Raw genomic sequence first — 27,331 nt, forward strand, 5'->3', positions numbered from 1 at the left:
GTGGGGCCGGGGCTGCACAGCTCCCGCTGCCCTCACCCCCGCTGCCCGGCCCGGCCCGGCCCGGCCCGGCGGGACACCCGTCGCTTCCATACGCGCAGGGTCACGGCGCGCACGATCACGGCTCCGCCGGGCAGACCCGTGCCCCCCCCCCCTCCTCCCGACGCGGCCCAGGACGGCAGCGGGGCCGCGGGCGGAGGCGGCCGCTCGGGGGCGGCGGGGCGGGCCGGGAAGCCGAGCGAGCGGCTCCCGGCGCCGGCTGCGGCGGGGGGAAAGTTCCCCAAACTTCGCCCCGGCCGGGCGGGGCGGAGCGGAGCCGGCAGGGCCCGCGCCCCCGCCCCGCCCCCGCCCCTTCCCCGCCGGAGCGCCGGCCGGGCCGGGCCCTGCCGCGGCCGCCGCCTCCCCCGGCAGGGGCGGGCAGGGGGAGGAGCGCGTCGGGCCGGGCCGGGCGGCGCCGGAGGGACTAGGGGGAGCTGCTGCACCTGATACACCGGGGCGGGAGCACGGCGAGGGAAGGAGGGAGCGGCGCTGCCCGCCGCCTGCGAAAGCCTCTCCCCGCCGTTAGTCAGCGCTGGTCTCGCTGCTTCTCCCTCCTCCCGCCCCTTGTGCGCGGAGCTGGGCTCTCGCTCCTGTTCCCCTCGGGGCCGGCGGCAGCGCGTCCTCCTCCTCCTCCTCCTCCTTCCCCCCGGGCCCCATGGCTTCGGCCGGCAGCGGCATGGAGGAGGTGCGCGTCTCGGTGCTGACCCCGCTGAAGCTGGTGGGGCTGGTGTGCATCTTCCTGGCGTTGTGCCTGGACCTGGGAGCCGTGCTGAGCCCCGCCTGGGTGACGGCGGACCACCAGTACTACCTGTCCCTCTGGGAGTCCTGCCGCAAGCCCGGCAACTTGGACAGCTGGCTCTGCGAGTCGACGCTGCACAGCGGTGAGATACGGCTGCCCCGGGGCTCGCCCCGGCCCCCCCCGGCTTCGCTCTCCACCCCGACCCCGCAGCCGCCCTCTGCCTGGCCCCTGCCCCGTCCCTCCTTCGGCCCCTTCTGCCCCCCCCCCCCCCCCCTCGGCCGCCTCCCGCTCCCCCCGCCGCACCCCGGCCGCTGAGGCTCACCCCCCCACCCCGTGCCCTGGCTGCCCTGCCAGCATCCCCCGAACCGCCTCTCCTTTACCCTTGTCTCCTCCGGGACCGTGTCCCAGCCCCTTCCCGGGGCCAGCCCGGAGCAGTGCCCGGAGCCATGCCCCGCCATCCCCGCTCCCCCTCCGGCTCCTCGCCTCGCCCGCTGCCGCCCCTGCTCCGCTCCCGGCTCCCCGCTCCGGCCGCCGCCGGGAAGTCCCCGGCACCTTTGTCCTCCCGCCCTCCGCACCCCTCCCGTTCCCGAGCCGCTTCGTCCACCCTCATCCTCCATCCTGCCTCCCCGGTCCCGGCGCTTGCCCTTCCCGGGCTGCGCGGCCCCGACCCCGCATCTCCCTGGCTTGCGGTTGGGGCGAAGGCGGCGGCGGTCTCTGTAAATAGCGTGTGCTGGAGCGGGGAGCACTGGGCGTCCGGCTCGTCCCTCTGCCTGCGAGATGGTCTAGGGTGCAGGAGGGGCGTGAGGCTGGCTTCTGTGAGCGACAGGGGTGACTGCTTTCCTATCTGCCTTTGTGTTTTCACAAAACATCCCGAGTTTGGACTAGTTTTGATTATTCTTCAGTGTAGCAGTTGTTCTCATACAGTGAGAAGCTGTTGGGGATCAAGTATCTTATAATCCGCCCCCATCCCCCGAAGTCACTAGTCTTGGAAAGTTGGGGCTTCCGAACCAAAACCGATTGTTATCTTGTCCCGAGTGAGGCCGGCGGGACTCTGGCTCTCCCTCCGTCCCCCCGGGTGTGTTTGTGTGTGTCTTTCTCTAGCAAGAACTGATCTTCCCAGCGTCTTTCATAGTCCTTTGCATTCTGGCCACACTCGCTGTTTTGATTTCTTGATGCTCATTCGTTCTTCGGCTTTCTAGGTCTTTGGTCATAGATTTTTTTTTTTATTTTTTTTTTTTGTCATTTCACTATTGCTTGGAATACTTACAAAAACGGGTTGTGAATGATATAAACAAGCTGCCTGTTGAATATTTTTCAGTAAAGTCTTTTGCAGTACCATCATTGTTTAGGTTTTCATGGGTTGTTTTATTTACTTTATGCCTGATAGCAACTTCAGGAGTCCCAACAGAAACATTGACAAATGAAGCCAGCCTCTCCCCCCCCCCCCCATTTTCATCCCCATCCCTGTCCTCCACACACACATGCTTGCATTGCTAAATCATCCATTTGGATCGCTGTGCTCTCCAGTTGGGTAAATCATACAGGGACAAGATGTTTGTTTTGGGGAAGAAGGCAAGGAGCTGACTGTATATTCTAGATGCTTTCCTTTTTCCTTGCTTCTCTTAAATCCTTGTATAGGTTCTGGGAAACAACCGATCTCTGCTTGAGTAGAAATTGCACAGGTTCCTTTGCTGCTGTGCTTATTTTTTTCCTGTCACTGTGTGGAGTAATATTTGAGGGTTTGAATGTTATTTGGAGTTTTGTTTTAAATCACGTAATGCCAAAATGAATTGTAAAGAAATGTCGGTTTCAATCAGTTACCAGGGCATCTACACAAACTTCGGAGAGCTTTCTTTTCCTTCCCCAGTATAAATGGAAATTTATGTAGGAATGTCAGCTTCTACATGTCTCCTTAGCAACGTGAATCCTTTGCCCCTTCTCCCTGTCTCCTGAAATAGTATCCCCTTGATTGCAGAAAGACTTTTCAGATGGCTTGAATGAGAAACCTGCTTCAAATCCCCCCCCCCCCCCCCCACTTTATTGGGCTCCCCCCTCAATCCATCTCCCTGCCACACATGTGTGTATACAGACACAGACACACACACACACACACACACAAAAGTAGGACATTAAGAAAAGCAGGACAGCTTATGGAACAGCATAAAATGACACTAATCTCTCTCGTTGCTTTATTGGTATCCTGTCTGTTTATGGGAACGTGGAAGATGAATGGGCGAGGATGGATAGGAATGAAATGCTGGATGCTGTGTGTTGAAAATTTGCCCTCTCCTGGTGCTTTCTTCTACCCTGTGCAAAAATTCCTGCCTGTCTAGTTTTATTCAAGTTCCTCGAATGAGCTTTACTCATTTTCCTTAGATACTTTCCAGTCTAGTGGAGCCAGGTTTCACAAGCTACTGGGGAAGAAGTGAACGATTGTGTTATTTGAGGTGACTGGAATAAACCCTTCATTTTCCTCGTGTTTGGCAGACAATGCTGCACTCTGAGGCGACCTGAAATACGAGAAACTGTACTGTTCTCCCTTTGCCTTCTGCTAGCGTGTTACAATTCCCATTACAGTCAGTGGGAAGGCTCCCAGCAAGTTCACTAAGTTGGATTGGGCTCATATTCGAGACCATTTTGTGTGCTTGCCTTAATATTTTAAGTGCACTTTCCTCCTACATCAAGAATCTAGCAAGCAGTATATTTTGGAGATAGTGGAGAGCTCGCCCAGGGAAAGCTCTTTTAGCTTGATACCAGTGCAAGCAGCTTGGTAGCTGTCTAGCTGTGAAAAGCAGTAGTATGCACAGGAAAAAGGCATCTTCACCCATGGTTTTAAGAGATTTACTTCATCATCCCTTGACGGAGAGCACCTCAAGTGGCACCATCAAGGGCAAGCTCATGCTAGAAGCTGTTAAAGCATATTCGAGGTTTAATTAAAAATCTTTGTTGTAATTAGATGTAGGACCCCTGACTGCTATCAAAAGGGCAACTTGGTAGTGGAGAGCAGAAGGAAATGTACAGAGCATGATTACATTGGCTGTTACAGCAGGAAATAATCCTTCTCGGCTTTCCTTCAGCATTGCTAGTGCTTGGAGTATGTGTTCTGGCATTCATTCATTCACTGTTTTGAGGGCTTTTTTTTTTTTTTTAATAGCTTGCAAGCAATCCTTTGCTCTCGTACTGCTTTTATAGTTGTGTAAGTACTTCACAATACTGCTGGTTCAAGTATGTAAAATAATGAATCAATTTTTAGAAATCTGAAAATTATAAAATATTTCATCTTAATTTGATTTTCTTCTTTTTGAGTCTTTAGGGTCTATGTTAATCACCTATTCAATTTTTTTCCCATAATTGCAGGAGCTAGAAAGGTATTCTTGCATATTCCTCATCTCCCTCTTCCCTTGATGAAATTCTAAAATTCCCACTAAATAGCAACTTCAGGAGCTGAAAAACTAACAAAGTTGCCGGTATGGAAAGCTTAGTGATAAAATCTTGAGATCCAGCAATGCTGCTTTACAGTTTCACCAGCTGTCTGGGCATAAAATTATTTTCTATGATCAAAGCTTAACTTGGCTAATGCACAAGTTGCCTTTAAGTCAGCTGTATTTTAAACTCATGTGCTAAACTAAAACCAAAAAAACTTACAGGGTTTGGAGTGTTCGTTTAATGTCTTTAAATAACATTTTTTTAGACCTCATTTGTAGTGGATTATGTCTAATTTGTGATGGTTCATTTGCAGATTTATCAGGAGTTGAGTTATGTATGAATATTTATTTCTATCACAGCATCTGCCTAAAATTAAATGCATCTTATGTACAACTGCGTGGCGTGTCTGTACCTGTACAGGTAGTTGTCTTCTTCCTGCAGAATTAATAACAGTAAATTTGAATTTATGCAATAGACTGCAGCCATTATAGTTCTTTAAATCAAAGATACGCAGATATGATGTGGAAGACATAAATGTTTCCATAGAATCTGATCTGCAGGTAAACGCTGTGTATTTTGGCTTCAATACATGTATTCATAGAAAACAATGGCTCCTTCGCAGCATTTCAGTTTATTGTGAAAACAGCGTACATAAAAATGTTTCAATGGTTTCATACTGGTTAACTGTATTCATTTTGGTTTATGGGGGGCATATGACTTTGTTACTTCTCAACTTGTATATTTGTGCATGCAACGTTCAGTTTTCTATAAGATCATTATACTCTAAGAACTGTCCATGAAAGAAAGACAAAACAATTCAAGGAAATAAGTGCAACAGGGTCTCTGTACATGTTTAAACTTAGTGGTGAACAAACCATAAAGGTAAGCTTAACTTATAGCATAGTGTAGTAAAACAACTTGAGTCTAGTTTTATGCTTATAATTCTGTTCTAATTTTTTCTTAAAATAAAAAAAGCATCAGAGACTGCTCATTTGGTAGCACTTGAAGGGCTTTAACCTTAATTATACATTAGATGCAGATATCTGAATTAACATGGCTCAATAGTCTTGGATGGTTATCTGCTTGTTTTGAATCTAAGAGGTTGTTCCAAGGGGAAATTGCTAGCTCAAAAGCAGCTTCCTCATTAGAAGATCTGGATCATTGCTCAGAGTTGATGTTGACACGTATTTGTAAAAATATGTGTCAGCAAGGCTGATAGTTTGCTATAAAAAAACATAAGAAGAATAAATGTGATTTTACTAAGTCTGAAGAAAGTGGCTCATACAATGTAAGGAGCAATTAATAAAACATTCCTTCTGGTTTTGAAAACTGTAGCCTGTCGTTCTGCATATTACTCTCTTTAATAATCATCGCCAACACTTTATCTGAAGGTGGATATAAAATCAAAAGCCATACTACTTCAAACTCACCATCTAGGACCCTGAGCAAGCTGATCTAACTTTGAAGTTGAGCCTGACTTGGAGATTGGCCCTGCTTTCCTGGGGGAGCTGGACTAGATGGCCTCCAGAGGTCCTTCCCAATCTAAATTATTCTGTGATTCTATGATGACTGATACTCTTTATGCCTCACGTCTACCTGGCTCCTTCAATGTGTTCAAAATGCCTTGAATTTGTTAACTACGCCACACAGTAGTCCCAGATAGAATATTTTAAGGTATGCTCCCTCTTTTACAAATGGACCAGTTATTTTAGCCTTAGGCTTCCCAAGGCCATGCTCTGTGGGAGCAGCAGATCTAAGACTCTTTCAGTAGTCTGGACCTTTTAGTATGATGGAGGCTACCATTTCAGCCACCCTTCTCCAGCCAGCTAAGAGATGTGGTTACACACGTTCGTCTGTAATGCGTGAAGTTTCTGTGAGTTTATCTGATCAGATCAAGGGCATCATAGACCTTGTCATTGATAATACTCTTTAAAAAAAAAAAAAAAAAAAAAGGAAGACTTCTAGCCTTAGTCGGTTATTGTTACTGCTGCTGTTCACTGCAATTTTAAAGTCAGTAATGTATCCTGTTGCTTTAAGTCTTGTTTATTTAATAAAGTCTCGCACCAGTAAGTTAAAAGATGTTTCTTGTGTTAGGGATAATATAAGTGGTTTAAATATTTGATGAGAGTTTATATTTAGAATCATGTAGAGTAACCTTGCCTCTGTTACTGATTTGTGGCCAAAGATGACCACATAAGATTCAAGGTAACAAGCAGGAGGCAGGGTAAAGCCTATCCAGCTGTATGCTTTATGTGTTTTTACTTGTTCCATTTCTGTAATATAAAGGCCATCGTTTTTATGGGAAGTACTCCTTGAACTATTTTAAATGCTAATTGTTTTTCTCAAGGAACAATGGAATGAGTTTTGAAAATTGCAAAAGATTGCCAGTTTGCTTGAAGAACATTGGTAACGGTGGGAAATAATTACATTCCTGTTCCAACGTGAAGCGTACTTCTTCCTTCTTCAGATTGCTAAAATGTAGTAGTATATATAGAAGAGGTCAGAAAAGGAGAGCTTTTCTTGAAAAGCTTGTATAACACATCTCCCACACTTCTCTCCTAATGACATAATTCTAAGATTTCCAGGTTTTTGTGAGGTTCTTGGAGTTGTGGGTGTGTGTGTTTTGTTTTTTTTTTTCTTGAATGAATGAATATCCAATAATTAAAATGTTATAGTAGTGAGCTAATCTCAGAAGAATGCCACATATCCAATGGAAGAAATGCCTGAGTACGTGCTGTACTATTCTGTGAATGAATTATAGATTACATGACTTTCTATAATGCTGTGCTGGTCTTGAAGTCCTCTGCTGGCAAAAGTGATGTGCAATGCATGTTGCCTTTAAATAATAAAATAAAGATCTATATAATGGCAGCACTTAACTCTTTATTTGAAGATGCACTTCATTTGAAGGATTTTACTCCATGATTTTAGAAGTACAGGCAGGCCACAGCTCAGAGAGCAGCTGTACAAAACCCCCCCAAAGCATATATATTTTGTATAAATAAGGAATGTAAGCTTTAATCTTCAGGAGGGATGTGTGTCGTGGGCAGATGAGCAAGCACCTGCTATGTTTCAAGTTGCTCATACATCTGTAACCCCCCCAGGCATTAGACCGTCTTGTTGTCTTGCAAAATCTGTCTCCTTTGCACAACAGCAGAGTGGCTTACCAAATTTTTATTGCTTTTGTTGTTCAGTCTGATCCCCTGTAGAGATGGGAGATAAAACTTGCGGTGGTGTCAAAACACACACGAAGTTTGAGTCCAGCAGTCTCGGGGCCACACATAGTCTGATGAGCACAGCAGCTGAAACAGAGACATCGGGCAGATTAATGCTGTGCGTGTCTTACGTGAGACTGCCATAGAGATCATCCTGAGAAACTGACCCCATTTATTCTTTGTGTGCTGCTCACTCCTCTGGGAACCACACTGTCCCCAGCATGCTCAGTGGCATCTTTGGGTAGAAGGCAGGGGAGCTCTGCTTGCCATTGAAAGGTGAGCAGAGTCTGCACCATCGCTACCTAATGAGTCCCCCGACCTAGCAAGCACGTCCTTTCCAGGCTGAGAAGGAGGGTAGGTGGTAGAGCACCTACTGCCCGGAGCGTCCTGCCAGCAGGCCATTACCTTGCCTGGAACAGAGCCAGGCTCTTCCCTTCTGATCATGGTTATCTTGCTGCGGAGAAAAGGAAAGCCGTAGGAGGAGCCTGAGCGAGAGGAACGCAACTCTGTAGGTGACTGCTAAGGACTTTTCCCTCAACGCTGAGAGAGCCCTGGGTCCGGGCTGCCTTACGATAACACTCGGGTGTTTTTGTATGTCAGTGGAAAGGTGTGTAAACAGCGCTGGAAAGTTGGAAGGGACCAGTTAGGTGAGAGACACTTCAAAGCAAGACTCAGATTTGGATTCTCTCTTACCTATTTGTTCACAGACCCCATAGGTCTCATGTTTATCTTTTTCCAGCTTGGGTCTAGCAGACGGAAGAAGAGAGCGGTTTCAGTCTTCCCTAGTGGTTAAGAAATTCTTCTGGGAAATGGGAGCAGAGGTTCAAGTCGCGAGCCGGAGCTGGGAAGCAAAGACATTGCAGTTTCTGAGAAGCCCCTGGTATATTGCAGCTAAGGAGGTGCCTGCCTTTCCTCCTTCATTACTCAGCTCCCATCATTAGCCATTAGCATTCTGTGTCTCAGCAAGACACAGGCGGACCCGGGTTTGCCCCAGTTAGCTGTTTTTTGGACACGTCTCTGTGCTTGTTCTCTTTTTCTTTGGCTCTAAATGACTCTCCACTTGGTGTCGGGAACACTAAATCATCTTACAAGCATCTTGTACAGTAGATGGAAGGTGACTGATGCCTTATGTGGAGCCTCTGAATTATCCTTAGGAGGCACTTAGAGATTTTGGCACCCAGCATAAAATGTTCAAAATTCTGTTTGGGTGTTGTCAAAATCCTGGTGAATCAGAGCTATGAGAGAGCCTCGCTGTTAAGCCCACCTGTATTGTGCAAGACTTGGGTTATCGAGGGTTTTGTCCTGTGTGCTACTGTGCGTGGATGAAGACCGATTTCTTAGGGAATAGCTCAGTATGTAAATCTCCTGTTGGAGAAGCAGAAAATTGTTTTGTCTCTTCCACAAACAGCTTCTTTTTAATGTATCTGTGACCTTGCGTAGTTATTTCATGTGTTCAAATTCACGGCATTCAGCCACAGCTGGCTGGTTCCCACAGCTCTGGTAACGCTTTTTAAGTGTCCGTGTGACTTGGGGATCCCCACGCACAAGTCATTTTCATACTTTACAAAAATCTTATTCGCGATCCATGAAAATAAAAAGAAAATGTAAAAGCCAGAGTACGTCTGTGCAGCAAATAGCAGTAATAAGCATACTGTACAAACTGACAATGAGCAGAAAATATTTATTTATTGCGATTTTTGTACAAGGCTCCACTGTGGAAAGTTGTGGCTAGAGCAACTTACTGAAGGCTTGGTATAGATACTGCCAGGAAGCGCTTCTCTCTGCGGTGTGCAGAAGTGTGTGCTGCGGAGCCTCCAAAGACTGGACTTGGGGTTCTGCCTCCACAAGAGCGGAGGAGTATGGACCAAGTAACTTACGGACACAGGGCTTCCCAGCTTCAGCCAATATCCCCTTCATCCAGAGTGGAATTCATCTGAGAAGCTCCTTAAAAAAACCATTATTTTGGCCCGGGTGAGGTTCCAAAGGACTGACTTCTCTGTGGAATAATTCTATGTGAGAACTTAATGGCGACTGCAGTACATTTTATGTCGGTATTTCCACTGAAGTCAATGGAGCTTGGCCTTCCACGGAAGTCTGTGCATCTGATCGTGCTGGAGAAAGAGGAAATCTTACTGATTGTGCGACAAATGCACTTTTAGAAACTAGGTTCTACCTTGGTGTTTTTATATAATCACGACACTTTTTAAACTTCCGTTGGCTATTTGATGGCTAAGTTGATGGGTGTTTATAAACTTAGAAATAGTTTTGAATATGAAGCAATTAGGAATATCTCTGGCTCTCTTATTTATCTTGGTTGATTGTTATGACATTCAGTGGGTTATATTTAATTTCTTATGTGTGGGTGCGTCAACTTTCTGTGCTTTACTTGACACGTTCTTTCAAAATCATTATTCTTGAATTCAAATGCTATATTACAATTTCTAAGAATATTTACTGGCTGAGGGCAGGTATGTGATAAGTGGAAGCTTTGCAATGAATCAGAAAAACTTACCTAAGAGTGGTGTTGTGTTTTGTTTCTTAGCAAGGTTTTGTTTAGTGCTAGAAGAAGGTCAGTCATTACCTTCATCATGTAACACCTGCATGCATCTTCTTACTCCAGCTTCTATGAGGAGAGGACTCGGTGGAGAACCATTGTATGAAAGAAAGGAATACTTGATTGCTTCTTAAGAGATGAATTCAGTTCACTTGCATTATCTGAAAGAGCCCCATACACAAATGTTTCATATATTCCACAATATGTTTTTATGTCCACCACTACTTCTACTGTAGAATACCACATAGATAAAATATTTAATTTTTGGGGAAGTTGCTGAAAACATGAAATCTATGACAATGCTAGCCTTTTGCATTGCACTTTCTTGTGTTAAAAAATGACCTAGTTGTTAAAATAAACATTTCAGAACTTTGAGATGTTTTCTCCTTCTTTTATGGCTTTTCCTGATTTTATCCTAGTGCTCAAGTATTATTTTGCCCAAGAAATAGAGCAGATAGAGCTGCTCTTAATTAAAAATGAATATACAGCTTAAAGCCTTAGGTCATTTCATTTGGGGGGAAGAAGGGAGGAGAGTCACACATTTCAATGTGCAATTAACACTGTGCTTCCATACCATTAAGAAACAGGCAGCATTTCCAAAGAGCAACGAGACCAAGCTGTCCTTACAAAAAGGCACTGGCTTATGCATGAGGAATTAACTGAAAAGAAACACTCTCATCATAGTTTGGGGGTTTGTTTGTTTTTTTTTTTTTTTTTTTTTTTTTACTGAAGATGGTAATTTAATAAATTTTACACTATATATGTTTTGAAAATATGTGTTAAGAACCTATGGTCATATTTATACATATTTCCAAATATTGAAATCCACATCCCTAAACTAATAGGCAGATTGTTATAATAAAAAATATGCAAACACTATCATCACTGTCAGAACTGTAGTGTATATTTCCTGTGGTTATAGACATTGTGGTGCTTCTTGTGCAGTAAAAAAACATGTTTGGATTTTCAGACCTAAAACCAGTATACATTAAGTGTGGCTTTTCTTAAGAAATCTGTCTTGAGTTACTTAACGATTGTCAAAATTGTGTTCATTCTAGTTGTTCAGATAGGATAGGTGGCATTATCAGTGTAATTCTTAACATATTGCTGAAATGATAGAACACTGAAAAAATCTAAAGTTATACTTTCTGTTGGCTCTACAGTTATAAATCAACAAAGCAACTTAATTTGGGCATGACTGTGAGATGACAGTGCTTTTTAAAATCTAAAAGTTTATTACGATTTGTGAGTGTGATTTTACTAACGTTTCTCTTAGTGAATGTGTAGTGTAAATAAACTATAGTGATATACAGTGAAAAATATTGGTGTGCATTCTTAAAGTGTAACCAAATTGTGTTTTGAATCCAGGAAACTAATAATTATCTCTATAAGGTCCCATTTTGCTCATGTTTATGCATGTTTCTGTCTCTGAGATCAAGCAGTCTCACTGAACTGCTGAGGCTCCTGAACTGAGTATAGTAACTTATTTGCAAGATTGGTGCATGCCTAGAAATGGTGCAAGCATATTTGGGATACTCTAAAGTAAGCTTATGATGTTTATGTTCTGTGTACCGGTAACACTATGTAACAGAGCAGTCTGCTGTTCCCATTTTGATGCTGTGTGTTATAAATCACTCCTGGGTAGTCCGAGGAAAACCACAGATTTTTATTGTGGAAAACCATGTTTTCTGTATATAGTTATATTGTTGTAGCTATCTAATTTACAGGGTGTTCTTCCTTCAGCGGTAGTGATTCAGTTTTCTTTGGATGTTTCTTTTCTTTTGTATAAAGTCCAGTGGCCTGGATTTTTTCTTAAAAAATAATTGCTGTTGAGTAGAAGGCCCATGCAGAAGGTTTTACTTCCTTAATCCAACATAAGCTTTATTTTGTCACCAGGTCAAATGGCTTTCAGAATTGAAAGTTAAGGTTTTTCTAAGATGACGAGGAAATTTAAACATGTAGTTTCCATGGTAGGCAATCTAGGAAAATTCAGTCCAATATTCTTTGTGCACTAATGTCTGACTTTCATGATGTTCTTTAACCAGAATCCCTCTCAGCTGCAGCCCAAGGTAAAGGCTGGTAGCATTGTATGCTCCTGTGAATGGAAGCTGGACCTAAAATAAAGAGGTGATTCCAGACATCGTGGCCCAGAGCACAACATTCAATGCCTGATCCTCAGCTAGTAGTGAGGAACATTAAGAGCCTCGGTTTTGTCCTACTGTCAACATCACTGAGTAGGTTCTTTTGCTCAATAAATTAATTTTTTTTAACTAAGTCAGTTCTTTTTTAGTTGGGAGTGTAGGTGTCTTCCAACACTGATTTGTCCTTTTACCTCCCACGTCAGTACTATAGTAAGGTAGTTTGTTTATTTTCTAACCTTTCCAAAATCCATAGATATATCTGTCCTGGAAGTTAAACTATATTCTAACACCACACTTATATCATCTTTGCCTTAGTTATTTTCTCTTGTTCAGTGGTCTTGCCAGTGTGGTTTTGGAAAGCAATAGGATGCTCAACTTTTTTTCCATTTAGTTGGTACTCCATGTTGCACACCTTTCGTTTGCATTAGACTTTGGCATCTGATCAATGTGAAGATAACATTTAATATTTTATTATTTGTAGTGGCTTTCAAAAAATCTTAGTTTCTGAGTTTTCCCATCTGGCACTTTGATTTATTTAATCAATTTTGTATGGCTTTTAACTTTGGGGCGATATGGATTTATGTGTCTAGTCTTTGTATCTGTGTAATTTTCTAGTGCAAGGATTCCTTTTGTATTGTTCCGAAGTGGTCTATTCTGTTTGTTTATTTCTGTATTTTATATCTGTAATGCACTCTGATATTGGAAGAATACTCTGTAAATCATCAGTACACTAACCACTTGGTGTTTCTGAAGGATCATGTCAACATTAAAACCCACTCTTCGTAACATTCCCATCCACAACTAAAATAATATTTCCATCCCAATAATAGTAAAGCAGTGGGACATACAGCAAACGGGTGTTAGAGATTGCATGCTGAAGGTAGGAGAATGAGAGATTGTTCCCAGCCTTGGGTTTTGGTCCAGTAGGAAAACGAGGACTAAAAGAGCTTGGAAGGTTGAGTACTTAGTAATTAAAGTATTAGTAAACAACATGCCTGGATTTCTAAAAAGAATGAGAATGAACGTGTACTTGCACAAACAAGCCTTTAAAATAACTTTCTTTTTTAGCAATGCTTTTACAGCTCTTCTATTCACTTTCTTCTTTTAATCTCCTTCATCCTTTTTCATATAATATATGAAGGCTTTTTGGTGATAATAGCTGCCAGCCTTCCATTCCCAAACCCCACAGCTGCACTGTCGGTATCTTCAGCAGATTAGATCCCTCTTGAAAGTGGATGTACTGTTTTTTAGAACACTGAATTTTGCTGTTTTCAAAAAGAGAATGTGGATTTTTGTTGTTGTTCTTATTTTAGTAACCTTAAGATCTCTAAATTTATTTTGGAAATAATTAATCTTATTTTCTTTGAACTATGTAATGCATTTGGACGTTTTATTCTGAATATCGTATGAGTGCTAGTATTTTCAAAGTAATGAGAGATGCATGGGATCCATAGGTCCTTTTCCCACAAGCTGATTTTAGATCATCTTCCTTGAACTACTAAATAGTAGTGCTAAACAGTAAATAGTGATTTGATTCTTTTTCTTGATGCCTGTTATTGGAGAGAGACGAGGTCTTATATGCTCTTTTGCAAAGAGAGACAGCACAAAGCCCGTGCCTTTCTAAAATCCTACAGAAGCTCTTAAGTTAGATCTCGGGTGTTGTATAGACCCATGATGGCCATCAGCTTGCAAATGGATTTTGTTTTACGTGATTTAAGACTGGAAGGATTTTGTTTGTAGCTGCATCCATTATGTATGAAAATAATTAGAAAATACACTGGGCCAAATCCAGAAGTTGCTTTTGGGGGAAGAAAAGAAAACCTGACACTTTAGGATAACTGAAGTTTTAAAATGGACTTCAGATTTGACTCGGTCTGCATCTAATGATCATTACTGCCTTTATAAGAGCTTGACTTCCACCTTTTATTTTAGTGTTGAATTTGTTATTATTATTATTATTCCTTCGAGCATCTCCTTCCTTTACCTTAGTTTTGTTGTTCATATTATGTGGCCTTGGTACTTCCCAGGTGACAGGTGCGTATGATGAGCCTCCATGCATTTCCCTTCCTACGTCACCCTCATCAGCTCAAGCAGAGGTTTGACTTTCACTCTCTTCTGTGAGAAAGTTACGACAGGCTGGTCACATGCTAGCTAATCCTCACGCAGCCTCAATTTCTCATTCTAAATTGAACAAAAACCAGGGGACCAAATTATTCAGTCTTACGTGAGCCAAAATCCCAGTGAGGCCAACTAAGGCTTGAAAAAGTGTGGGAGGTTGCAGCACTTTGCTGCTGAGTTGCATCTGTTGTATAAAGGTGTTTCACTAATTAGGAGAAAAGAAATCCAAAGCACGGTTGTTTATTTACCCAAGCCTTGGTGCAGGCTCTGCGCTCCTCATATTCTGCTGTTTCTGTCAAGCCTATGGGCTTGTTTTACTGAAATTGTGCTATTATTTGTTTCCCTCTCTTTTTCCCCCTAGACTGGCAGATAGCTACTCTTGCTTTGCTGTTGGGTGGTGCTGCCATCATTCTTATAGCTTTCCTGGTTGGGTTGATCTCTATCTGCGTGGGATCTCGGAGGCGGTTCTACAGACCAGTTGCAGTCATGCTCTTTGCTGCAGGTAAGCAGATTACCAGCACTATTATGAAAATTTCATGAGAGCAGCTTCACTTTTGTGAAGGAAGACATGTCTTGTTCTGCATACTAATTCAGAGGCATTTGGTTTACTTCTGTGTTAACTCCGGTGAGGTTTTTCAGGATACCAGTTCTGCCTGGCATTAATAATTTTTGCAGTTGCACTATTATTAGTTAATAAACAATTATTTATTTGCATTATATTTATTGTTTTTTAAAGTACATGCAGCAGGGGAAACTAGAGGATAAATCTCGAAGTACCATTTTTAGTCTGTGACTTGGTGCTGCTTGCTCTCCTCATTTTTATTCTTCATGCAAAGCCATTTCTGTTATTTTAATGTTCTTCCTTTTACAATTTTAAAACAGGAAAATTAATGCTTAAATGTGAACCCTTGAAGCCCTACATATGAAAAATAAATAGGATTATGTTGCAAGGTGTTTATATATGCCCCTGTGCCACGAGGAATTAATTTCATTGTGTCAGCTTGCTTGCTTAGTTATTAATTTAATAAGCTGTCACAGTGTAGTCCCCCTTTGGTTTTAAAAACATGTAAATGGAACAGTTTATATAGACTATCACAAACTCTTAAGGGAGACCTATGAATCTGAATTGTCCATAAGACTGGTCCAGTGAGGTACAATACAATATCAAATCATCTCCTTTTGTACGTTCTGGTGTTTTGGGGCTTAGCACGGATGTTTCTGTTTCTCCTGAGATTCACCAAGCATGGTTTACCTTCATCCTGTCACTCATATCTGCATTGGAGCCAGCAGCTTAAGCCCCTTCTGATAGCCCATAATGAAGAGGGTGACAGCGCCTAGTCTTCAGGATGTATTAAAAAAAGTCACTTACAAGGATATGAAAAGATAAGAGCGCAGAATTTGCAGGGTATTCAGGAATGAAACAGAGCTCTGGGGAAGGCTCCTGCTGCCCCCTGCTGTAACGATACCTTGATTGAGCCGCAGCGCTTTCAGATGCACTTTTATTTGCTCAAGAGATACTGGTAGGTTATATTTCATTTGCTTTTAGGAAATGAATGCAACCTAGGATCAGATTTCCTGAGCGGAAATCGTATCTTTTTGTTCTATGTGTCGCATTGCTTGCTTGCTTGAATAAAGGCACTGGTGCCATTATTTTAAAATTTAGTATTAATTCTGAGATTAGAAAGCATGCTGGGCAGTTAACTTTGAAGGAAGTGGGATTATTGAGTTTCTGTAGTGGCTTCTGATTTGGCTTTTGACTTACTACACAATGTTAAGAGAAATTAATTTAGTAATTGTTCAGCCATACACTGCCTATCTTGCCATATTGCTCATTTACTATATAGTTAAGTTTGTACTAGAAAAAGAAACAAATTTCCCCAAGAAAGAATTTCCCCAAATCCTGCTGTTTGTTTTAAAGCTTAATCTATCCTCCTTTGCATAAAATTATTCTAATCTTTACTACAAAAGTTGGGAGAATAGGGGGGTTTAATGCTTACTTGCATCAAAAAGGAAAATATGTTGGTGTTTAGCTCATGAGTAGTGTTCACCTCTTTGCTTTGCTTCTGTGTGTGTGTGTGTGTATGCACATGCATTTTAAATAGCCGTGACCTGAAGCGTATAAGAAGAAGAGAGATTATGAGGCCAAGACAGCCTGCCCCATTCTTCTTCATTATCTGGCAAATCTGAGGAGAATCCTTTTGGGATTTGATACTGACATTGTTAGTGTCATTTCCTACAGATATTATCTTTGATGTCAGCTATTTTTAGAGGTGAATATGGACTGGCATATCTTGAAAGAATTATGGAAAGAGTCCCCTGCGGAAGAGGGGGAAAGTTAAGATTGCAGCACAGTGGAGTTTGTGCCTTATGCAACTGTCCATGGATTCAAAACTTTGCCTGCGGATTTCACAGAAGGTTTTTGAGGATAAAGCCCTCCCTGACCTGTGAATCTGCTGACAAGACCAAATATTCTGTATGACTCTGGTTAGGAATCTACCACCTGCCTCTGGAGGAAGGGCGCAGGATGAATTGCCCAGAGACATTTAATGATCTCTGTGGGTGTCGGGTAGAAAACATCACTGTGTGGGAGAAAGGACAACACGGAAAAGTGGTTTCCAGGCACTTTAGAGTCCAAACAGTTGGCTCCAGGCATTTTTTTTTGCTAGTTTTGATTTGGTTTTGTTTATTTTTCTTTTTTTCTGAGCTTCAGGTTTCGGTTAGCGACTCTGTAGTTGAGGAAGAAGATTGATTGACTAGGACTGGAAGAGGTGAGAAAGCAAAGGGACAAAAAAAATAATTCAACCTAGATGCTGAGAATAAGCCAGCCAGTGATCAACAGATGTGAATGTGTTTAAAATACATACTGTCAGCTCTGTGTAATGGGGAGAGGAACAGGAATACTTCAAGTAATGGAAAAACATGGAGCATACAGAGAAGCAGTTGCAGGACACTCTTGTGTGGAGCCACCTTGGCTCATACAGCTCTTCCCAGCATTTTTGGCCTAGTAGCGGTCACTAGCTTACGTGCTTGCTGGGGCGTCTTAGTGCTCCTGAACCAAACTGGCCCTGGAACCTGCATCCTCAAAGTACAAGCTCACAAACTTGTCAGCGGAGGAGTCTCATGATATGGTTACCAGATAACTGAGTGCTAACAGTCTTAATTTAGGGGTAGAAAGAGAAAGTGTAATTGTTGAAAGTCCGTAAAAGCAAACAAAAAAGGTAATTTAAAAGATATTTGCCTTCCGGGGCTGTGTTTTAACAATGTTTAGAAGAATAACCTGTCGAGGTTAGTAAGCTTTTAACACATTTCACAGGATACTCTTACATGTAAGCCAGGGAAACAGTGGCTAAGTGAAGGTATTATAGGTGAGAGAGTAAAAGAAATGACAGCAGATAATATTTGGAGAATACTTAGAGGATGTATCTTTCTGTTCTGACAGGGAGTTAGAGCACAGTCCAGCTGGATTGTGTCCTGAGTTCTGTGCTATTACCTGTTTTCTTAATAATGTGGAAGATAGAATAAAAGTGTACTTGTCAAACTTTACAGTGAGGCTAGAAAAAATTGCAGATACATTGGAGGACAGAATTTGATTTTGAGAAATTGATGGAATGGTCTGAAAAAGTAGGACTGACTTCAGTAGGATGTAGTGAAAGTTGCTACAGGGTGGTAAAAAGAGTCATCACATCAAAGAAATATTGATCTGTAGGTCATGTAGTCCAACTATCTTGCTGAGGCAGGGCAATCGCTAACACTAGGTCAATCAGCTGCAGCTTTGTCTCGACCAGTCTTGAAGAACTCCAAGGATGAAGATTCCACAGCCTCTCCAAGCACGTTGTCCTGGTGCCATACTACGCTCCGTATGATATTTTTTTTTCCTTCCCTGATGTCCATCCTGAATCTCTGAAACTGAGATTTGTGTCCATTGCCATTATCTTAGGTTGCCTGGCACTACAAAGAAGAGGGTTTTTTTCTGTCATCGTTGCAGCTACATTTTCAGGTAACTGTAGGCTGGTTTGAAATTGCTCCTTATCCGCCTCTTCATGAGTCTAAATAAACCTAGCTCCCTCATCCTCCTTTTAAGGATGATTTGCTTCAGGATTATTATTATCTTGGCAGCTCTCTGGACCCTTGTCCTTAGTTGATGAATCCATGTTTGCTACTGATTGCTGCTTTCTTCTGCATGTGCTTGGAGGGGGACTCCAAGAGGATGTACTCCATAATGTTTCCAGGGATTGAGGCTGACCAGCCTATAATTCTGTGGATTTTTCACTTCTAGCCTTTTTAAAAGTGGACACAACATTAACCTTTTTCCAGTCATCTGAATGTCTTCTGACCACTATGATTTTTCATTGGCCAATCTCATTGGCCAACTTCTTCACCCTTGGGTCAATCCTATCTGTCCCCATGGATATGGATGCAACTCTAAGTCATCCCTAACTTGTTCCTGCACTGCTGACACCTTCCCAAACCATGTCACTTAGAGGTTTTGGAGCAAGTATCACGGTGCATCGTCTGTCACTAGGCTGGCTTTCCTGTCTATCACTGTATAAATGTTTTCTGAACTTCATTTTGCAACTAATGCACTTGTGGAAATTCTTCTTTATTACCCTTTTTGCCATTTCCTAGCATAATGTTGGGCTCCAGCTGGGCTTCAAACTTCCTGATTTTGTATCTTAAGTGTTAAAGCAGTGCTTTTATACTTCCCTCTCATTGTCTGCCCTTGTTTCCTGCTCTTGTGTGCCTCTTTCTTGCACATTCGTTGAGAAACTCCCTGTTTGGCCAGCTGGGCCTCCTGCTGAAATTCCTGGTCTGCCTCTGTAGCAGAGTGGTCTGTTCTTGAGCTAGCAACATTTTAAAAAACAGCATGGACCCTCTTTCTCTTCATGCTGCTTCCCAATTAATTGCACAGGTTGTATTAAGTACAAACAACTTCCTAGATAGCAGTTCCATGCCTGTTAATCTTTGAAACTGCAACACCTGTTGGTTATTAATGAAGTGCTTTACGCATGTGAATGAGCAGGAGGAATGGTGTAGAGAACAGAAATGCAGAACTTACTAGCCAGCATGACCATTTTCATAAATACAGACCAATTAGAAAGCCACATTATAAGTTTTTTTGGACAGCAAAACTGTTATAGTCAAACATTTGAACAAGGAAAAAAAGATTATATTTTCCTAGTTTTAAAGCGTTCGTTGTGATTTTTGCATGTTTAATATGGTGAGTACATATAATTGCATATATTTCATGTAAATGGAACAAAACTAGTATTCCTGTTCCTGTGCAATTGTCTTGCAAGCATCATAGCGCCAGTCATAAAAATGGGTCTAAGCTTGAAGTGAATAGTCTAGTTTGAGATGACTAGTCTTTTTTGAGTAGCATTTTGAAGTGGATTTTTTTTTTTAAGCTTCTTTTGCAGCCTTTTTTCCTACAGGAATAGACTAGCACTTCTGAAGAAAGGTAGCATGTACACTTCTCATAAGCAGGTCAACATAGCATGGAGTTCCTTTAAATTCATTGGAAGCAGATCAGTAGTTGCAAGAATTGGTTTTAACATCTTTTTGGGTCATACTGGTCGTTTTTCGTAGCTTCACTAACTGTTGTTTCTGGCCTATGCAGGTCCCTTCCCACTTTACCGGGAGCTACAATGACGGGAGGCAAAAAAAGTGCAAAGCAACAACGGGCTTGTGAAGTGTGGTTGTTTCCACTGGCCAGTTACTGCCAGCACTTCTTTTCAGTTTTTCAGTTGTGTAGCTGGACCAGTAGTAGCAAAAGCAGGAACCCTCACTATAAAAATGTCTAAAATACCTGTTGTGGGTGTCGCTCCTTTAGCCACATGTTTCTCTTCCAACAGAATCATTTTTTTGTTTTGTTTTGACAAGTCCAATCTGTAGATTAAAATTCAGCGTACTTCATATGGTAGATTGAGGGAAGGTGGAGAGCTTCCTTGGTTGGAACTTGACACACACACACACAGCAGAGCAATTCCTGTAGTGACTCCGCAGAGATGCTGCAGCCCCAGTTCAGGAAGCCACTGAAGAACTTGCTTATATCCATTCAACTCAGGAAATCCTTTTTGACTTTGAATGGTCTTAAAGATGTGGCTGAAAGCTGAGCATATGTTCAGGTATTTTTGCGTGTAATGATACTCTCATTATACAGAATTGGAATGCATAATCTTTTCATAAGTGTAGGCGCTTCCCCTAGCGTACCCTGTCAAAATTTCTCCAGTGTTGCGCAGTATTTTGTGAGCTGACAGACAAAAATTATATTAAAATGGCATAACACAAAGTAACGCTTCAATAACTTCAGGATTAAAAAAACCCTGTGGATTTTGGTATTCACATCAGAAAAGCCACTATCCAAACATTATTCAGATTGTCAGTCTCAAGTAAGAGTCCAAAGACTAGTCTGTAGGCTAAGTGGGTGGAGAGGAAGGGAAGACATTTCCAGTGAGTGTTTTGTAGAGTGTTATCACCAAGGGTGTGCCATGAACATTGGAAATCATCTCCTCCTACCAGCCCCATCCAGAGGACAGGAGAGCGTTAGTCTCCAGGGCTCATGAGAGGTGCCAGTTTGGCAACACTGAAGAATGCGTGTGGGACTGAACAGGCAAATGACAGATTTTGAGTCTGCAAAGTGTTCAAGCAGTAAGAGAATATAATTAACGTTACTTTATTTTCTTGTAATTTCTTAGTGTAATTTCAGAAGGGCTTCTGTAATCCAAAGTAGTCTTCCTTTCTATTATCCACTGGCATTTTTTAGCGGCGCTGGCTTTGTAACACTTCTCTAGATAGCGTTCGTTCTTCTTACGATACCTAATAAACTGTAAAAAATGACCCAGTCAATGTTAAAGAAAGTAGTTATTATGGCATTACATTGCATACCATTGAACTTTCATCACAGTATGTCTCAGGCCTGCAAATACTTATGCACGTGCTTAACTGTGTGGAAGTGCCCCCCCGACTGTAATCAGGGGGCTGGGGCAGTTTGCAGAGGCAGTCGCGTGCTGGTCTTTACAAATTGCTAGTGTTAAACGCGGGAAGGGAGCACTGCGACAAGGCCATGTCATATATTTGAGGGGCAAAAAGGATGTTTTGTACATTCCTGTGATGTTTAGTCTTGTGTGGGTGGCAGAACTAGAGGCCTGAAGAATCACTACGTCCCTGCATCGTACAGCGTGTTCTTGTCTTCCAACCAAGTGTAATTTTCACCTGCTTACCTTGGAAACTGTTGTCCCAATTTTCAGTTGACGGTGCGCCTGAATGTAAAAGAGAATGGATGCCGGTGAAACTGAAATCTTCTTGTGAAAATCGAGGTTCTTCGTCTGTTTATTTTCCTTTTCAGGTTACTGTACGTGGGGGGTTTTTGATGTAGCGCAATAATTAACAGGTTTGCTGAATTCCACGCAGACGTGTGGATCAGGCTGCAGGAGATCTGGCTCCCTCAGAGCTGCTGTAGAAAGTAATGATTTTTAAGCTTTTTACTGCCTTGGATTTGATCTGTTTTATTAGCCTTTTTTCATCATGAAGCATTTCTGACCCACCCCCTAAATTCGTAATACAAATCAATGTTTTGCCAGTTGGAAGTTTAGTGACTGATCAAACTTTATAGATTCCTTGGTATTCTGTGTAACAATATCATTAATTCTGATTACAGTACACAGTAATGCATATGAAATATGTAATTCAGTGAGTCTCTACTGAACATAAATATGTACCACCTACTACAATGAATTATTTCTAGGCTAAGTAAATTATTTAATTCTGCGCTATATTTCTTAATATTTGTTTATTCTTGCTTCTCATTTTGACTTATTTATAATAGCTGTAGAACAAGTGATCTTAGTTTTGTTATTATGGAAGGAATAATGACTGCAAACCAAAATACAAAGGAGAGACAGAAAAGAATTGGGAAAAGATTGCTCTCACTGTTTATTTCTTGAACATGTGAAGGATCACCATTATACCATAGCAATAACATTCGTTCATCTACGAGGGAATATGGAAGAACTGCTCTGTTCTCTGTGGATGAAAAGAAGGTGATATTTTTTTCAAAAAGAGCAGTACTTAGAAGCTAAAAATGCACCAAGAGCATTTTAAATGTGAATTTCAGTTATGTGATATTTTCCTTGTTTTATGGAAATGAATTAAGGCTTCTGACATTTGGGTGTTTTTCTCTTTCAGTTGTTCTTCAGGTGTGCAGCTTAGTCCTTTACCCAATCAAGTTCATCGAAACGGTCAGCTTGAAAATATACCATGAGTTCAACTGGGGCTATGGCCTGGCTTGGGGTGCAACTATATTTTCATTTGGGGGTGCCATTCTTTATTGCCTGAACCCTAAGAACTATGAAGACTATTACTAGAATCATTTAATGAAAAGAAAAATAACAAAAGGATTACCCCATCTTTTCTAACTCACAGTTTTTTAGAACACTTGTGGAGCACCAAACAGTCTGCTCTGTTGATAAAATAGCCTTTGCCTTTTGGGTGTGAACACTATAACCAGCTTTTACAACCATTTAAAAGAACTGCAAACACTAGGATTGCTGATCTTACATAGGCAGATGCTGCGAGCTGCTGATACATAAGCTTCATTTTTCCTGACAACAAGCAAAAGGATCTACGTGACAGCGATCATTGTGAGAAAACTAGTTGGAATGAGAATGCAACGCCAGCATCTGCTATTGCCTTCAGGGGAGCAGCTGGTATAGGCTCCATTTAGAAGTTTCCCTGTATCATAGAGGATTCAAATGTCTGATAAGCAGGCAATGGCATCTTGTACAATAGGCTGTGTTGGCCCCTTGTTACTTGCTCAAAAAAGCTCTTAAGGAATTAGTTACAAGTGACTGTGTTGAGGGCAGTGAATGTAACTGGTTAATGACTTGTCTAATATCTGCATTCAACAGTCTTCTGGGAGAATAATAAAAAAAAAAAAAAAAAAAACAAGCCACCAACCACACAGGATTTCATGAATTGGTAATCGACATCACCGTGCCAGCTGTAGCAGATTGTTGAAGGAAGTCCAAACCCGGAGACATGTGCTTCTGACTGTGTAGCTGGAAGTTGTCTCAGCTCTGAGTATTTTGCTGGGAGGGTGGAGATAAGGGGGAGTAGAAAAAGACCTCATTTGTCCCTGAGGCATCTAAAATGCATGAATGAATTGCAGTTGTCCTAAGTACCCATTTAACTTCCAAATGTCATCATGAAAAGAATGCATATGGAACAAGTTCAGTTATATTTTTGAAAGGTATTTGTTAGTATAAATGAATATATATAATACAGATATAAATGCAGAGGGAGAGAGACGATCCGTTTTAAAATTGTAATATGAGCTGTGATGCAGTGGTTAAAATACTAACTTTGTGCACATTCTTGAGAGTCTTGGATTGATACCCCCAATTTTGGTTTGTGTTACAAAATAAACATAAAATGGTTTGTCTTCTGTATATGCCCATGTACAGACTCCGTGTTATGGGAAATGCTTAAAAGTTCACATCAAGTTAAGGTAGAACTTGACAAAATAACTACTTGCTATTCCATGTGTAATCTAGTACTTACTAAAAATCGTTTTCTAAGGCTGTTGCAAAGAAAAAACTGCCATTTTTTAAAAATCTAGTTAGGTTGTGAGTGTCTCTGGTCATCAAGAATACAGCTGAGACCCCATCATGTCCATATGAAAACATTAGCACTTCAGGAGGTAATCTCTTGTTTTTAAAAGGTGAGTTTATAATGGACTGGCTGATGATTATGTACATCTGATTACTCCTTGCTTAGTATGTTTCCCACTTCAAACATCCAGGGACTGTACACATGAAATGAAACCCAAGATAAAATAGGGAGAACTTTCACCTGAATTTAATCCGCATCACTTTTATTTTTGTTTACGATATTTGGATATTTTATTTGGATATTTTCAATTAATTATGAACATATTTTTATACAATTCTAATCTTTAGAAATAACTATTTTTTTTAATGGAGAAATTTAAAATATATTCTATGTGGACCTGTGCAAATGCTGGGGTTGCACATCCGCGCCTACACAAATGGTTTTGCTGGTTCCACAGAAAAGACTGCTGAATTACTCGATGTTAAGACCGCATCTCCAGTGTTAATGCTTGTGCCACTGTTGGCAGGGTGCAGAGGTTCTGCAATGACAGTGGGACCACAGGGCTCCCTTTAGGAGGTTGTTGTGAAAGTGTTGCTGACGTACGGAGATGGTTTATAAAACTCGGGGGCTCTCTGGAGTTAAATCTTTACTACCATGGCAGAATATTCCATATCAGCAGTCTTTCCAGGACCAGTGGTGATTAATTAGATTAGACAGAGCAAAATGATAGCTTGACTTGGAAGGGATTGTATGGCAGTGCCTGGAGAACAAAAAGGATGGGAGGAAAAATTATGTCCACTTGTTTCACAGGCACCAGAGAGTGTTTGTAACTCTGCTTTTTTTCCTGAGACTGGCCTAAGGCAGATATTCAGTATATAGTTACCTCTGCATCTTTCTGAACAGCTGTGTAGTTCTGCTTTTATTTAGCAGCATGGAGAACGTTATAGTTTGGCATGGGCATTAGGTTAACGTGGAGAAGCCCCCCACTGTGAGAAGATTTCTGTACCTTTCTAGGAGGACGGTGTTTTGGTGCTGACATTGCACAGCGCTTCACCTATGCTGACAAGAAGGTACAGCGCTGAGCCCGTATCGTATCTACTAAGTTATCCATTTATCTTTATGTAGAGTTTGAGCGAAAACAACTGTCAGGCCTAAGGCATATGCAAATTAATGGCATGAGCTCTGAAAGTCACCCGGCTCTTAATAAGGAAGACGTTCAGGCAAAAAATCTACAAACATGAATGCCTAAAGACAAGGTTCTTCATTCATATTTGAGTCAAAGATCTGATTTTCAGTCTCAACACCTGCTTTTCCTCTTGAAGATAATGCAATCTATTAGGACATGCACCTCAAACTCCTCAGGTCCTTTGTGTTTGAGCATCTAGTATATGGGTTTAGGTACCTACCTTTAGCTTATGTTGCTACTGTTGGTTTTTTTTTTCCCCCTTACAGTTGCCAATTTTGGCAAGCATTCTGTTTTTCAGCACTGAACTAAAAGTAAATAAAACATTACGCTGATTTTGTTTTTTCTAGCCACAAAAAGGATACATATCTGTGTCTTGAGTGTACGTACAACAAATTAATCATTTTGTATGTTGTGCTTGTGTCATGCCACCATTATTTCAGTTGTTTGGCTTTATCTCACTGGCAGGATGATTCTCTCACACAACAAATCCATTTTTTTTCTTCCAAATATATACGAAGAAATATATATATAGCAAACTTGCAAGCAGGGATAGTTATTTGTATTTTTTAAGCTTAAAGTATACCGTCCGGTGCTGACACTTACCTAGCACCTCTTCTGGATTTCTTGCACAACTTCGTTTAGCTTTTGTAAATTTTAAAAACAAATATAGAGAGACCTATGTGTTTGAAATATAAATGATATATATGGATTAGCATGTAACTGTATATTATTAAACATGCAATGAACTGACTGGTAAGTGAAGTCTAATCTTATGGCTAGCAATGTAATTTATTCAGACTGTATTTTTGTACAGAGCAGTGCACACTAACCTATTGCCTCTGTGTCCTCTATAATGCCTAAAACTGTGCCTAGAAATCTCATTTCTGTCTTTAAAGGAAAAAAAAAAGACAACTAAATGCTTCATGTTGTTGATGGTTTTTCTGATGTTGTTCTTTATTTATTTTTGAGAAGTGTATGGTATGTTTATTAAATGAATCCATCAAAATAAGGTTCGTTTTAAATGGTCATTGTTAGCAGGGAAAGACACATGGGTTTTTTATCAAGACTTTTAAGTTTGCAGTTTTAATACCATTTCTGCATTTCACGATTTTTGTAGCTTACATAAAGTTATATGTGAAAAAGTAACTGAAATAAAAAAAATTGTTACACTAACCAAATGTGCCTGTTTTGCTCTGAGTGGAATATATATGTACGCAGCTGAATCTGGCCTGGATTTCTGTTGGGCAGGCTGAGAAGGAACAGTCTGCTTAGGCTAATGAATATGCCTGGTATTCAGTTACCATACTAAAGGAGTCTTATCAAAATATACAGGGGGGGAGAGAGAGAGGGAGAGATGCAGGATCTTGCTAACGTAACCCCTCCATCTCACCTGGCCATAGAATAAAGAGCACAGGGTAGGTGTCTGGGTATCACGCAGCCCATAATGCCTTTCTAAAAATGCAATTATTGTAACATCAGAAAACTAAATTGCTTTTAATGTGGTAAATAACAAGGCCGTGTGTTGAATTGGGAATCTATACTGAGCACCTTGTTCCAGTGGGGAAATGTATTCATTATATACACATTTCTTTTTCACATTTTCAATAACTAATACTTTTTTCCATTTTGATTCTGAAAGCCAGGTTACTTTTCACCCTGAAAAAACCAGATACTGTTTTTGAACCTGAAATGTGGTGTTGCAAAAATGGAAAAGCATGTTTAAAACACTGAAGATATGATACTGTGTTGTTTCTGCTGTTTGATAATGTACTGTCATCCTCTGCATCGCTGGGTCCCTCTCATGTGAGGGGGCAGCAGTGTGAAGAAGAGGCTGCCAGCAGAAAGCAATAGGAGAATTGAGGGCAGAAGCCTTGGCTTCAGCGGAGAACTGCAATGAGCGAGTACAGGCACGAGGGTGGGGTGCACAGAGTGGAAATCAAGTAATGGAAAAGGAATTTGGAGCAGGGACTATGATGGGCAGCAGGGAGGGGGGAAAGGATGGGGGATGTCTGGAGATTTGTTTGCTTTTCAACTGCAAGTACAATGAGGGAGGAAGTTCATAGGGAACTATAAACCCACAGCCACTGGGGAGTGAGGGAGCAAGCCAGAGGTGATGGAAGGTGTATTTTTTGAAATCTGCATTAAAATACTGGTTGTAGTGGGTGTGGGTTTAGGAGGCATATTGCCCAAGGATTTGACCTGGGCCTAATGCCCAAATTTGAGGTCATCTGTATGCCTACATGTTTTGGTACAAGGTCAGAGGGGCCCACTGGTTTACCAGGGGAAGAAATTAAGCGTAGGGTGAGG

At 41.5% G+C, this 27,331-nt stretch overlaps 1 protein-coding gene across 1 annotated transcript; it reads left to right on the forward strand.

The window, feature by feature from the left end:
* The first annotated feature begins 348 nt into the window (after positions 1 to 348).
* On the forward strand, positions 349 to 26,193 carry TMEM47 (transmembrane protein 47). Its single transcript, XM_075520621.1, has 3 exons — positions 349 to 917; positions 14,591 to 14,731; positions 22,414 to 26,193. Exons 1-3 carry the CDS (start codon positions 692 to 694, stop codon positions 22,590 to 22,592), a joined length of 546 nt encoding a protein of 181 aa, XP_075376736.1. The 5' UTR covers positions 349 to 691; the 3' UTR covers positions 22,593 to 26,193.
* Positions 26,194 to 27,331: the final 1,138 nt, after the last annotated feature.

This window comes from Mycteria americana, chromosome 1 (assembly GCF_035582795.1).
Source record: "Mycteria americana isolate JAX WOST 10 ecotype Jacksonville Zoo and Gardens chromosome 1, USCA_MyAme_1.0, whole genome shotgun sequence".
NCBI lineage: Eukaryota > Metazoa > Chordata > Aves > Ciconiiformes > Ciconiidae > Mycteria > Mycteria americana.

Bases quoted from the DNA above. Each gene is read 5' to 3' on its own strand.
- TMEM47 (XM_075520621.1), top strand. From the start codon at position 692: ATGGCTTCGGCCGGCAGCGGCATGGAGGAGGTGCGCGTCTCGGTGCTG. The intron at 918-14,590 runs GTGAGATACGGC...TTTTCCCCCTAG, and splicing joins CGAGTCGACGCTGCACAGCG to ACTGGCAGATAGCTACTCTT. The intron at 14,732-22,413 runs GTAAGCAGATTA...TTTCTCTTTCAG, and splicing joins AGTCATGCTCTTTGCTGCAG to TTGTTCTTCAGGTGTGCAGC.